General features: G+C 40.3%; 1 protein-coding gene across 2 annotated transcripts; it reads left to right on the top strand.

The window, feature by feature from the left end:
• Window positions 1-223: 223 nt before the first annotated feature.
• Window positions 224-13369, top strand: CKAP2 (cytoskeleton associated protein 2). 2 transcript variants are annotated; one of them, XM_026108471.2, is made up of 9 exons: window positions 224-383; window positions 3525-3612; window positions 5658-5733; window positions 7001-7821; window positions 8842-9031; window positions 9635-9802; window positions 10331-10403; window positions 10979-11366; window positions 12239-13369. In XM_026108471.2, exons 1-9 carry the CDS (start codon window positions 323-325, stop codon window positions 12474-12476), a joined length of 2103 nt encoding a protein of 700 aa, XP_025964256.1. In that variant the 5' UTR covers window positions 224-322; the 3' UTR covers window positions 12477-13369. The 2 variants fall into 2 exon arrangements, with proteins under 2 accessions (XP_025964256.1, XP_025964255.1); XM_026108470.2 differs by having other exon boundaries at window positions 5655-5733.
• The last annotated feature ends 134 nt before the right edge of the window (window positions 13370-13503 follow it).

Below are 13503 nucleotides of genomic sequence, written 5' to 3'. Positions count from 1 at the left end.
GCCCTGAGACCAGCCACCGCGCTCGGGCAGGGCGTGTCAGAGCTGCGTGTGCGCGGGGCGGGCAGCCAGGCCGCCCTAGGGTTGCACGCACAAACACACAAAAACACGCAGAAACACGCGCCCTCCCCCGCGTCTCCTGGCGGCCCCGCCCCACGCGCGCTAGGAACCGCCCCTCCCTCCGCCCGCCCCCGCGGCGCGCGCCCATTGGCCAGTTCAAGTCCCGCGGCGGGCCCAATCAGGGGGGCGCTGGCCGGCGGGTAATTCAAACGGCGGCAGCGTCGGGCCGCGGCCGCTCGCAGCCCCCTATAAAGCGCCGGCGGCCATGACAGCGCTCCCCTCGCCGCGTCTCCCGCCCAGCCGCCGCTCCGAGCCGGCCTACAGAGGTAAGGGGAGCGGGGGGCATGGCCTGGGGGCTGAGCCGCCCGCCTTCCGGCTGCTCTGGCCTCTGCGAGTCGGGCGAGCAGAGCCGCCGTGAGCGGACGTTGCTGTCGGAAGCCCCGAGGCTTGAACGGCTGCGAGGGCGCTGCCGGGAGCTGCGCTCCGCGCGGCCGTGTGCGGTCGCGGCTGGCTGCTGCGCGCTGCCTCCCGGGGGTCCTTCGGAGCTGGCCTGGCTAGCTGTAGCACAAAGCTTTGCACCTGGAGTACATACGGATTTCTCTATATAGCTTACTTACACCTGAATAAAAATGCATGTTTGTGGAAGGTAACTCCTTGCCCTGGAGGTAAATTCTAGAATAAATCCTAAGCCTTCGTTTTTACTGGGAACAGTTTTGTACCGGTGTTAATTTATTTCTGGTACTTGTAGATGTCTCTGTTGTGGAGCAATAATGTGCTCTGCCAGGCCAGGAATATGCCACACCTTCACAGCTTTGTTCCCTCTACAGACTGGGCTCTCGGGTCACCTGTAAGGCTTTCGCATGGGGTTAGGAGTGGGTGACATCACTCTGTTTAAATATGATGCATGGCTGTTCTGCACCATGTATTTGCATGCTCAAAGGGAACAGCTGGGTGTATACCTGTGCGGTGGATGTGCTACCATGGTACAATGTTTTTTCTGTTCTCAGTGGAAACTCTGTTGAAGCTTTAGTCTTCCTTTCCTTAGAAGAAGGGAAGATGCAAGACTGTGATAAAGGGACTAAGTGAGTGAGGGCTTTGCATGAGCTGCTAAGTCCTGTGATGTAACCACAGAGCTTCAGAGACAAGCTAGCAATCCACAGCATGTGCCATGGCATGACTCCAACCACTCAACCATTCAGCAAACCACATGCCAGGATTTTGGTGCAAGGTACTCTTGTGGCCAATGCAGGAGGTGAAGAAGGCAAGATCAGCAACTCTTTCTCAAGGAGATACATCTGATGGCCTGTAGCTCTCTGCTTTGAAAAGTACCAACTTAAACTACATGTAGCTCACCTTGAACATCCAACACTCCCAGTAATTTTGCCCCTGAAAACACTTGGACTATTAAGGCTGGCACAGCTGTGGTGAGTGGTAAGCATCACTGCACTTGCATTGTTAGTGACCTCACTGCTTGATCATCCAACTGCACTAAGCACATAAGCAGGGCCTTTTTCTTTTTTTAAAGCATCTGCTGCTTTTTGCTTATGTAGGGTAGGTAATAACACAGAAAATCAGGACAACTTCTGTCTCAATGCTTCTTGAAAAAGACCACAGACTTTGATTAATCAGGATAGCTTAGATATACTTTAAAATAGTAAAATCTATAAAAACTGCTTTCAGGCTTATGAGCCAGACAGAAGTTAAATCCTAATACAAATGCCCAGGCACCAACACTGTACCTTAGTTCCTCTCCTAATATCTAAAGCTCATCAAAGCGCAGGAGGTTTATTGTAGCAAACTTCGTCCATGTTTGCAAGAATTCTTGACACAGGTTTCTTTGCAGGACTCTAGCCCTGCAAGCCTCCTCCCTTGTTCCCAACTGGGAAGCTAGGTCCTCCCAAACATGCAATAAAACAATTTCTACTTTTCAATTTCTCCTGAGTTTGAGTGCATTTTTTTTGTCAGTTCTGGATGATTCTTCCATAACTTGTCTGAGGTATTCCTATTAATTGTTGTCACTTACTACAGGTAGTTAGCAAATTAGTCATGCACCTAGTTTTTCAGCAGAATTGGCCCAGCCTCATAAATGAAACAGCATTGCAGTAAGCCCAAGTCTCAATCCACTGTCAGCTGAATGATTCAGGCTTTGGTATGCCAGCGCATGAGAAAACTTGTCCTTTTTGGGTTCTCCCATACTAGAAGGAGGCCCTGAGGATACCTGCCACATTCTGTGTGATGAAAACTTTTACCATGGAAACTGCACAATGAAGTGCTTAATTCTTGCTTTACAAGATTAACATTTGTGTGATATTTTTGCAGTTTCCAGCATCTGAACTTGAGTAATAGAGTATCTCAATCTTGAGGGATCTTGTTGAGGCTTCTTAAGTGAATCAAGAATGGTGGGCAAGACAAGATATGCGAGATGAAGAAAATGAGCAAAGAGGTGCAGAAGGGGCATCATGGCTGCTACGGAAGTTCAGTTTGATCTGTGAATTCACTGAAGAAAGCTTCCATTGGTAAATGAGCCTGTTTATGATGGAGGATGGTGCAATGCTACAAGTTCTTGAATGCAATGAAGAAAAAGCGTTGCTCGGAGTGGCTAATGCTTTAATGTCCTGCTCTGCCATCCCACTGCATGTGAAACAGTTGCAAGCCTGGAAGTCCTAGCTGTCAAGACTGGCTGTGTGGATGCTTCAGGTCATTCTGCTTTGAGCAGGACCATCCTGTCCCAGCTGCTTCCAGCATGACATATCACTAGCACCCTGTGGGGAGAAGAAAGGTCTCTGCAGAAGATCAACAATGTACCCTTCCAAAGGACTGATGGTCTCTGCTGTGCAGTAAACCAGTGAAAAAATGGGAAATAGTATGCTGTTCTGGAATGACTTTCTGTATTAAGATAGCTGGTTTAAGAACTCTTTTAGGATTGTCCCACACTGTTCACATTCCTGCTGTTGGTCCAGCATTTGTGCAGATGCCCTAGTGACAAAAAAGGAGAAGCAAGTGATTTCACAGATGGTCTGCTGGGTTCATGTTTGTTGTTTTCCATCTGTGAAATGCTTACCTTACAACTGTGACAAGTGAAAAGTGCGCTTTGCTAAACCAACTAAGTAGGTATGTGAATTATTGGACAGACATCCATATATGATGGAAGAGCCTAATTTCTTCCTGTTGCAAATCAGGTTTCTTTTAGCTTACTTGTTAATGTAGCCAAACATCTGCTGTGTATAGATGCAGTGTAATTTCACAGTCAACTTTGAATATAGCCTTTCTCAAGAAATAAGCGAATGTGTGAGATGTCATAAGATATGAATGTTAAACTGAAGGCTTTCTTAATCTCCAGTGTCTGAGTTTCATAATGTCTTGGTACTTTCCTAAATGTACTTCCTTTCTTAAGAGACAGTTTGTCCTGAATTAGTAGTTGAGCTGAAAATGAAGACAAAATTTAATACATTTTTTTAATCCATTAGAGCAAAGAAGACAAAAAGTTGAAGAATATCTGTCAAGAAAAAAGACCTTTTCTGGTGTGCGCATTCAAGAAAACCAGGCATCTTTCAGGTAGTGTTATGCTTTCTGCTATGGCTAATGTTCCTTTAGAAAATTCCATGGTTGGTGGAAAACCGCACTTCTTGCTGATAACCATGGATTTCCTAAGGATTTCCTTCTTCTATTGGCCGCAAATACTAGAAAACAAATGCATCTTTCAATAAATGCAACTCATGGACTATGTTATCTGCTTCTATTAAGAATGAGACAGAAGGACAGGATACCTTCAAGGCAGAACTCTTATTTTAGGTGCCACTTAGCTGCTTGCCTCTGTAAGTTTCATTCTACAAATAACCTGAGTAGAAACTGAGGAAAAAAGTTATGCTGTCTGTGTTCACTGCATCTATTTTGTCTATTTTCATTACACTTAGTAGTTACTAATTCACTATTTTCTGTTAAAAGCAAATATACTGTAATTGAATGCATCTTGTGCAATGGATAAGCAAGTAGCCATAATGTTTTGTTAGCAGAATGTGGGCTTTCACCAGTTAGTTGTACTTATTAATTTTTTATTGTTGTATTTAAATCTTCCAGCTGTTGGCTAAAGTCTGGATAGATATTTTGTTAATGTAATACTTCCAAATAAGCAACAGAAGTTTCCTTGGAGAATGTAGTGGTCTGAAGCACTACAGACGGTTCTAAGCTCTAACATTAGTTTGTGGTGCAGCTTTGTCACTAGTATTTTTTGCAAATGGTAAATTTCAGTGTGAAATTTGTGTTCATCTGCTTGGGAACTCTCACATGCCACTTCATATACTTGAAGTGGCACGGTCCCATGTTCAACAGCAGATGGAACAGTGGTACAAATCTAACGGAGCAATGACTTTTGAATATAAAATGCACATAAATGTCAAGGATAAATATCCTCTGACAGACACTGTGTGTAGCAGGAAAAGACAGTTACTTTTGTGTTGTAGAAGGCTATCTTGTGTTAGAAAATCAGTGCAAACTGCTTGCATTGTAGCAATAGTCATCTTTATTTAGTGTTTGGCCTACTTATCCTCGCTTTCAGTTCCTTCTCTGGCTATTAAATTCGAGGGCTATTTATAGCTTTCAGTTAACTCACTGTTAAGTGACATCATGTTTCTGCTTATGACTAATGCTTTTATTTTGCAGATATTTCCCTTTCTGGAAGCTGTTACCAGCCTACACTGTGGGCTTGGCCTTAAGACTGGGTTTTCTGATCAGCTCCCTTAATGTATTTTCTGCATCATAGGTGAAAATGAGGTGATAACATGATACAGGCTGCTTTCTCCAGTATTCAGAAGTCACTAATGTATATTTACCTTCCTTTTCAATTCAGTTAGCTTCCAGAACATCATCTGATACAAAGCTATTTGTTGCTAACTAACTGGAATGTTAATTTTAAGTTGCATGCAACTTGTGCTACTTGTTCTATATATTGCATTATAAAGCATTTGAGGAAGAACTTGAATTTGTAACTTGAAACTGAAATGTTTTCTTCTGAGTTGTCATTAGATTTTTCATAGCTTCTAGGAGGTAATGCTGGTCTTAGTGGTTTTGGTACTTACTGGGTAGTGTGATCTTGACAGCTCTGGTGCCTGGTTGCAGGTTTTGGAAGCTCAGTGTGATGGGAACTATGTATCCCTGCTCAGACTGGGCCCAAAAGGCCAGGCGTCTGATTATTGCAGTAGCCTGGTTTTGATGCTTTTTGCAGGCCATTGCTCCTTCTTTTCCCCCCTCCCCTCAAACATGCAGCATGTGCAAAACTTGACCTCTATAGTAGATGCATCAGGCAAGACAGGTTGGGATTCCTCCTTAAACATGAGTGGTGACTGCAGTAAATACTGCAGGTTTGTTCCCTGCTCTCCCCTTTCAGCTAGTCAGCTCTTTATGGTGCAAGAAGTGATGTTCTGCAGTCCAAGCTATGATTAGCCATTTATCTTTTCTGGAGGAAGAATACAAGCTGAATAGAAATGCTTCACTGTGATTTCAGCCTGTAGACTGCCACCTGGAGCATGTTAACTTATTACTCTAAAAAAATCTTTTTGTTATTTCATGAGATGATTTAAATTGTTGTCTCTTTTTTAAAGCAGTAGCAGAACTGGGAAAGTAACTAGCAATAAACTGCAAGACAAAATACAGGCCTTAAAATCTGCAAAGCCAAAAATGGTAAGTCTTTTCTTAGACTGATACTCAAATACTGATGGCACTCTTTCTGTGGCTACAATGTTCCACTTAAACAGTTTTAGTGCACTGCCGCATTACTGTATGCAATGCATCGTACGGAGACTTAGTTTGTACCTGACTGGAGAGGGGATGAAGAATTATTGCTCAAATAATAAAATGGATTCAGTTTTCACAGCTTGGGGTTCTTGGAGCTTTTGGATAGATTTAGTCTTCAGGATGTAAAATACGAGCAAGGTCTTCTGCTGTCAGAATTTCTGTTGCACTAATTCACTTAAAATCCCCCCCAAACCTCCAAAAGACCCCAACAAAACCAGCTCATGAACACGTATGGTTTTCAGTTATAATGCTGGCAATCTTAATGTGCTCAGAAGCAGATGCTGAATACCTAATCAGAGTTTAAAGAAACATTTCTCCTACATCATTTCAGGCAACTTTTCCAGAATTAAGATGTACCCATGGTTGGGGTACATGGTTGTGCTGCTAGAAATAGCAAAATATGGATTCCCCTTGAAACCTGTTCTTAGCAAAAGGTGGGGAAACACTAGACATAAAACCTACGTTCATGTTAGATGGTCTTGAGTTTCGCAGTGAGGCACCAAAAAGATTTGAAAAATCTGGGGTTATTTGAGAAAAGAACTTTCAAATGAGTGTTAAGAGGGAAATTTCCATAAGGAGGGGGATTATTTGGTCTGTGTTAATTTCTCATGTAATTTTAAAGTTGAGTTGACAAATCTGGTGCATCCTTTAACTAGCTCTTGAGTACAAGAACTGCTATTGACCTGGTCAAATCTAAAATTCTAAGTCTGAATGACAATTCAGGGAATAAGATGTGGTACAGTTCAACAAGGATGTTAGCTTGCTACCTTGTGTCAATACGCTAGCCATTCCTCCCCTTAGTGTGGATAAGTGATGGGGTATTCAAAGTGAGCTATTGCTTCCGACTGTATGCAGCCTAAAGCAAACTTGCATTTTTTGCATTTTGACTGTTTTTTAAAAGGCAGTGTTGGCAGGTGAGGACTAGCAATTGCTTTAAGAGTTTAGTTTCTGCAAGAAATGTTTAGCCTTTATGTTGTGCATCCTTACTCCCATGGGCCGAGTTCAGATAATTCTTATTTGATTCTTGGATGTGAATTCTGCAGTAAGAGTAGATGACTTCCTATATATGTGTGAAAGGCCTCTTTCAGAAACATGAGCAACATGCAGCATGAATATACTTTTAACATTTCTGTCAATATGCCTTTTATTTCAGAAAGATACAGAGAATGCTGATAAACTTTCGTGGGACCAATCAAGCAGAACCTTAGAAGAAAATGTTGCTTTAAAGTCTTCTACAATCACTCTGGCAAATTCCACACTGGAGACAAGCTATAATCCTGAAGATCTTACTTCCAAGGATGAAGTCACTGAAATAAAACCTCAACATATATCACTTAGCCAGTCTTTCTTGCATGTCAGAAGCATAAAAGAGAGACAACTAATTGCAGAAAAACAAAATTCAAACATCAGCCTACCAAAGAAACCAGTGCCTGGTAAATACCGTGGCAAAGTTATCCAATCCAAGATAAACTCCTTCCGAAAAGCACCAAAAAGTGAGGAGGGGAAGAGTTCTTTGCCAGACAAGAAGCCTCTTATTTCTGCCACCAAACCATCTGTGAGATCTCTTTCCACAAGCAACTGCAATGTAGTTATGAAGACCATCAAAGTCACAAACTCCCCTAATTCTGTAAAATCAAATGGTGTCCTCCCATTCCAGAGTAAACCAGCTATCAAAGCTATTAACTCACAGTCCAGTCTGAGTAAGCAACAATCAACATCTGCTGTATCGCTAACAAAAGTAACAGTCCGAAAGATGATTGGCAGAAGGGGACCAGTGCCACAGAGTGCTGCTTCTAACAATTCTGAGCAAAAAACACTAGCGGTGAAGAAATCTGCAGATTCTTGTGAAGATGCAAGACCAGAAGCTACAGCAAAAGCAATTTCTGTCGCTCCTGTTACCAGGTCAAGACAGGATTCTAAAGTTACTGGCAACAGAAAATCTGTTCTGCCCAAACAGTCAGCAGAAGAGAGAAGGTAACTGAATTACTGTCCCGTAGCTTGATTTCATGAGTTATTTAGACCTTCTTTCCAAGAACACTTGAATTGATCTACCTGTTGCTGTAGATGCATTGAAAACCAAGAACTGACTGTTTAAATTGAACTTCATGTTGACCAAAAGTCAGTAGACTGTAAAACTGCAGTCTTAATACTGAAAAGTCGGGATTTGGGCTAATTGCAGCACCTCTTCAGCTTACAGCTTGTCCTATGCAAATATGAATAGAAAATTCATGTGTTTCCAGTTCTAGGCTAAGTGTTGTGACAGTCTTAGTAAGCATGACACATACTCCTGTATATGAGTTGCACATGTATACTAGTGCTTTAAAAAAAACTCAGGCAAAATGTATACAGAAGTGAGCATATTCATGGGCTGAGGGAGAACATTTAAATATTTTTCAGCTTTGTGAATACAGCCTAGATAATGGGGCTACAATGGGTGATCTGAAAGTTGTAGAAAGTCATGTTTTAACAAAGATTGGTGGTCTGGGGAAAGAGTAGGAAATGAAATGGATGTGAAAACAATTACACTTAAAGACAACATCAGTTCCAGATTTAAAGCTGGATAGTGTGGTAGTGTTCATAGTTACTCTGTATGCTTTGTGTTTAGAGATGGATCTTCCTCCTTTAGTTTTCTGCTCTGAAGTGGATGATGGTGATTAGGGAAGAGAGGTGCTACAGACCAATAGATCAGAAGCACATTTTTACCCTCTCTAGAAAAACAGGGTTTGTAGCCCAGGTCTTGCTGCTGCTGGAAAAGGAGAGATTTAAGTATTCCAACTTGGTAAATAGGTGGCAACTGGGGTGTTAGTCATGGTTCTTAAGTTTCTGCACAGATTTGTGCAACTGTACGCCTCTTAAGATTAAAGGGAAAGGACTAGAGGACTGTCTGTGGATACTTAACTTCTCATGATGTATGTCTTTGTATGAATTACACTAATCAGTGTCAATCAATGTAGAAATCTATTTGATTACAGCTAATAATGTTCTTAAATGCAGAGTTCGCCTGGCTGAATGGAGGGCAACTAAAGGAAAAGTGATGAAGAGACCACCTCTGTCTGTGTTCCTGGGAACCCAGTCTAAAAGTGAAGCACAGGAAATCTCTTCTGCTGATGATTCTTTAGAACATTTATTACATGATGAAAAAGTCAACAAGACACTCTCAGAATGTCTGCAGTTAACTGAACAGGTATAAGATTTCTTGCCTGCCAAGTTAATCATATAAGTGCCTAGGCCATGGAAGTTCTGTAGACACGGTGGAATTGTGACTCAGATGCAGAGGACTAATTACTCCCCAAATTAAGCAGTATCATAGTTTTTTTCAGACATCTGAAGAAATCAGCTCTTGCTAAACTTCACTAGTTTACTGAGCTATCCAAGGAGATTAGCTATAATGTTAAAGTAATAAAGTAGAAAAGCCAAGAAGTAATGATATTAGCTATGAACTTATTAAGCTAAAACAAGCTTGCATTTGTAGAGACTTGTCTGGACCTCTGAAAAAGCCTGTTTACACTAGTTCCGAAGATGTACTATGGACTCTACTACCCATTCTGCTTACAATACTGTTCAAATAGTTCTTGTTTGGAAGAACAGGTGAATGAGAAGTCCCCTGTTAAAGTGATCACATCATATTCCTGCATACTTCAGTCTTGTAAATACTTGCTGTCTTCAACTTTCAGAATTACTCTTCAAAAAAGAAAAGCTTCCTTGCTTTTTTAGGTCAAAATTGGTTAAAATATAGTGCCTCAGGATGTTCACTGCAGTTAAATCTCTCCTCTCATGTATGCTTTAGGGATGTCAAAGGGATGAAGTACATGCCATGTTGCAAGACCTGATAAAGAATACTCCCAGGGCTAAAAAGCTTGCAAAATATTGGATCTGCTGTATGCATCTTGAACAGATGGGCCCTCTTGAAAAGCTCATTGTTGTCTATGAGGAAGCCATTTTGGCAGGAGCAATGGTAAGAAACCTGTTTTTAAGATTAACAAACTTAAAGGCATAAAAGGTATAGTCTATAAAATACAACTACTTCCAATTTTAATAAATGCTTTTGTAATAGGATAGCCATCTGAGCTACTTAAGCAAAAACTGGATTTTGCTTGCTCTGTAACCTCCACAGATATTTCCTTTTACTTTCGAGGAGAAAGGTTTAAGATCATCAAAATACCATATGATGCTCTACCTAGGAGAAATTAAGGATTGAGACTTCTAGTACTGCTAGAAACCCCAAATAGAACTTAATTTTACATTTACTAGTGGACTTAATTCCTGTGCTTTAATATCAGCAAGATTTTAGTGCATCAAACACAGTTTTGCCATGCAGCAGGATTCACTTGTGTTCTTGAATTATATTCCAACAGTGTTGAAGGATTTATAACATGAGCGTCATGCAGTCTGTACCACTTTCCCTGTAACTGTTATACCAAAAAGTTGAACTGATTAATTTTGGAACTGTTTTTCTAAAACAGTAACAAAGATTTTTTTTCAGCCTAAAGATCAACTACGATGCACACTGATAGATATTATGAAAAATACTGAAAGCCTATTTAAGTCTGAGGATGGTAAGTTTGAGTACTGTCTGTCTTGACAGGTAATACAAATCAACTGTTTAAACTATTTGTTCCTATCTGAAATTTTATTTTATGGAAACTTTCCCTGTGATTATGTTGTACTTGAGCTCAGTTGTCCTTCAAAATTAATCTTGATAAACTAATCCTTTTAAACTGTAGGCATGTTAACATGGGTAGTACCTGGCAGCGGAGATGTTTTCATGTTCAGACTTCTCACTTAAGCTCTATCAGATGAATATTGATCAGCTTCTTTAGCCTGAGAGTCAAACATATACAGCAAACTAAAATATTCTTGTGAGCTAAAAATCCATTGCCTCTCTGACACTTAAGACGCCTCAATAGTAGGTGTTGTAGCAAGATCGTGCTATGACAGTGTCAACAAAGTGGTTTTGGAAGCAAAGCAGCCATACACCTGTTCAATACAGCAAAATTCATAATGAAAACCTGGCAAAATCTTTCAGAGATCTCCCTAAAAAGATATTTATTGAGCCCCTGTATCACATGATAATTAACTTCTATTTTTAGTTGCAACTAATACAGCTGTACTTCCAATATTTTAATTTTAGGAGGAGCTGTGATAGAAGCTCATTTAAGTGAGGTGGCAGAAGTCAGCAAGGAAGCTAATGCATCTGCAGAACAAGTTCAGGAGGTCTTCAAGGATGTCAACTCAGATGAGAGCCAGAAAGCAGAGAGAGATAAGGTAGAGACTAGCAATGAAGTGATCAAAAATGAAGAAATGGATTTAGACATGAAAAAAGGAGATGAGATCTTGCCAAAAAAGAATAAAAAGCACAAAACTAAAGATCATATGAAGAAGTCAGGAAAACGTGAAACAGAAGAGCAGAATGAAGACAGAGTAAAAGATGTAAACCAAGCACTTAATTCTCCTGACAAGGAGAATGATGCATCTTATTTAATGAAATATAATCTATCTACAACTCCATACTTGGAAAGGTAAGATTATTTAAGGTAACTATGGAAAGTTTGCAGTATCTGGGTTTATGAACATTTAGTTAAAATGATATCAGGAACTTACTTTTTCCTGCTTTTTCTGTCTTTCAGAGGGAAGTGTGTGTGTTGTTGGTTTTTTTGCCTAGAGTCAGCTGTGAGAATGGAGGCCTCACATTCACATGAACCATTATGCTTGTTGAATCCCTAACTACAGAGTAATCAAATCTATTTATGTAGCAAAGGTGTGAATTCAGGATCCCCTTCCAGAGTTATGTGCTGATAGCATTTCCACACTGGGCTGGGTAAAGGGAAAGTAGGTTTTTCCAGGTATTTTCTTTCTCAAACATAAATGTGGTTGCATGTCATACAATAGAAAGGAAGTGAGCAAGATATAATTATCCTCTGAGGATAACCTTGATTGTATCTTCAGACAAAAGTCTGGATAGTAATCCTGGGACAAAACAAGCAATATTTACATTCTTTATTGCCACAGTGCCTCCTTCTGAGACAGCAAATTTGGTCATGTTCAGCTTTGGCATTTGATGAAGTTACACCCTAGCAGCTGTCTGCTATCCCTCACAGCAAAAAGAATAGTTTCCCCTTGATGAAACATGTTCCCAAAGGTAGATTTTTAAGTTTTGGGTGTTCCAAGAGGTTCACCAGATTAAAATATTTTGCCCAAGGAGAGTTGCACATAAATTCAATAGTCCTCTAGTTTTAACCATATGAAGGAGAAGGGCCTGTTTGCTGTTTCTTTTGGCTATGGAAATGTGAAAGATTTGACTGGGAGTCATGACTTGCTATTTCTACTAGATGCTGCAGAGGTGTGTATAATTATGTACCTATGTTTAGTACAATATTTTTCTTTTCCTAAGTATGAAGATGCACCATGAGGCAAATGACTCCAATGCTAGAGACCTGAAAATTGTAACCCCTTTGCGGTATTCTCAACGTATACGGGAGAAGATGTGCAAGTTGTCAGATACTGTTAAGGATCATGATCTCTGTGTGTCTTCACTGGAAAAGCTGGGAGAACAGGGATCAAACCCCACTGCGTGTATCCACAAACAGATTAATGCACTGAAAGAAACAAGTACTGATGTAGAAGAGTAAAAGTAGTAATAATTCTACAAGGGGGGGGGAGTTGGATACTTTTTAAAGAGGTTTGATTTTTAACAGCTTTGAGAGATGCTATCCAAAACTTACAAGGATGGCTTAAGGATCAAATTTGACTGCTTGTGTCACTAAACTTTTAAACTTGTAAATTTGTATGTTCTCAGACTCTTGTGGTCAATCTGTTGGTCTGCTTTGGTACTTAAACATCAGTGTCTTCATGCTAAGTATGATTCATGTTAAATATTGAATTAAGGACTAAGTCTAACATACCACATATAATAGCTTTGCAATTGTAGTTTATTGCTAGCACCTACTGTTTTCCTGTTAATTCCTATATATTCATTAGACTTGCACATTATTCTTTCAGTTTAAACAACAAAAATGCCTTAAGAATTCCAATAGGTCAATGTCTACTATAGCAACTTTTAGTTTTGAAAACTGAAACCAGCTAGTAAGGAGTGGAACTAGTTTAAACAATATCCACAGTATCCATTTTTAGGGGTTATTTCAACAAACTGACTTTAATCCCTTTAGTTACAGGGATTATTTATCAACTAATTTATCTTAGATGGGCTCTCATACACTAATTACTATGTGACTATTCTAATATTGTTTTGCATTAGTCTGTAATACGGTAGATTTATTAAACTGAACTGACCTGTATTTGTTTTTTATTTATGGGTTTTAGGCTGGAAATGGTAATTGTGGAATATGGCCACAGTCCCGAGGGACTGGAATGCTGGAAATAATTGTAGTTGACTCTTGAAAGTGAGCCAAAACATGCAGAATGTCGTAATTTTTTTGCATCCAAGGAAAAAATTGCATTTGTTTGTTTCAGTGTGTAAAGATTAGCTCAACTGTGACTTAATAAAGCTTAACAGTTGAACATTTTTGGTCTCCAGTGGCTCTTAGTCCTGACCACCAGCTGCACTCTCCCTTCGCAGCAGGGATGCGCCATTTGCTTCAAGTCCGGCTTCTCGTTATATTCGTCCTACTGCAGCGCAGCGCTGCAGCACTTTCGCCT

This window comes from Dromaius novaehollandiae, chromosome 1, assembly GCF_036370855.1.
Source record: "Dromaius novaehollandiae isolate bDroNov1 chromosome 1, bDroNov1.hap1, whole genome shotgun sequence".
NCBI lineage: Eukaryota > Metazoa > Chordata > Aves > Casuariiformes > Dromaiidae > Dromaius > Dromaius novaehollandiae.
Note: the sequence above shows the minus strand (reverse complement) of the source record. Positions and strands in the feature narration are given on the sequence as shown.

Excerpts from the sequence above, each read along its gene's own strand:
- CKAP2 (XM_026108470.2), top strand. The coding sequence starts at position 323 with ATGACAGCGCTCCCCTCGCCGCGTCTCCCGCCCAGCCGCCGCTCCGAG. Across the intron at positions 384-3,524 it reads CTCCGAGCCGGCCTACAGAG|AGCAAAGAAGACAAAAAGTT; the intron begins GTAAGGGGAGCG and ends TTAATCCATTAG. Across the intron at positions 10,404-10,978 it reads CCTATTTAAGTCTGAGGATG|GAGGAGCTGTGATAGAAGCT; the intron begins GTAAGTTTGAGT and ends TTTTAATTTTAG.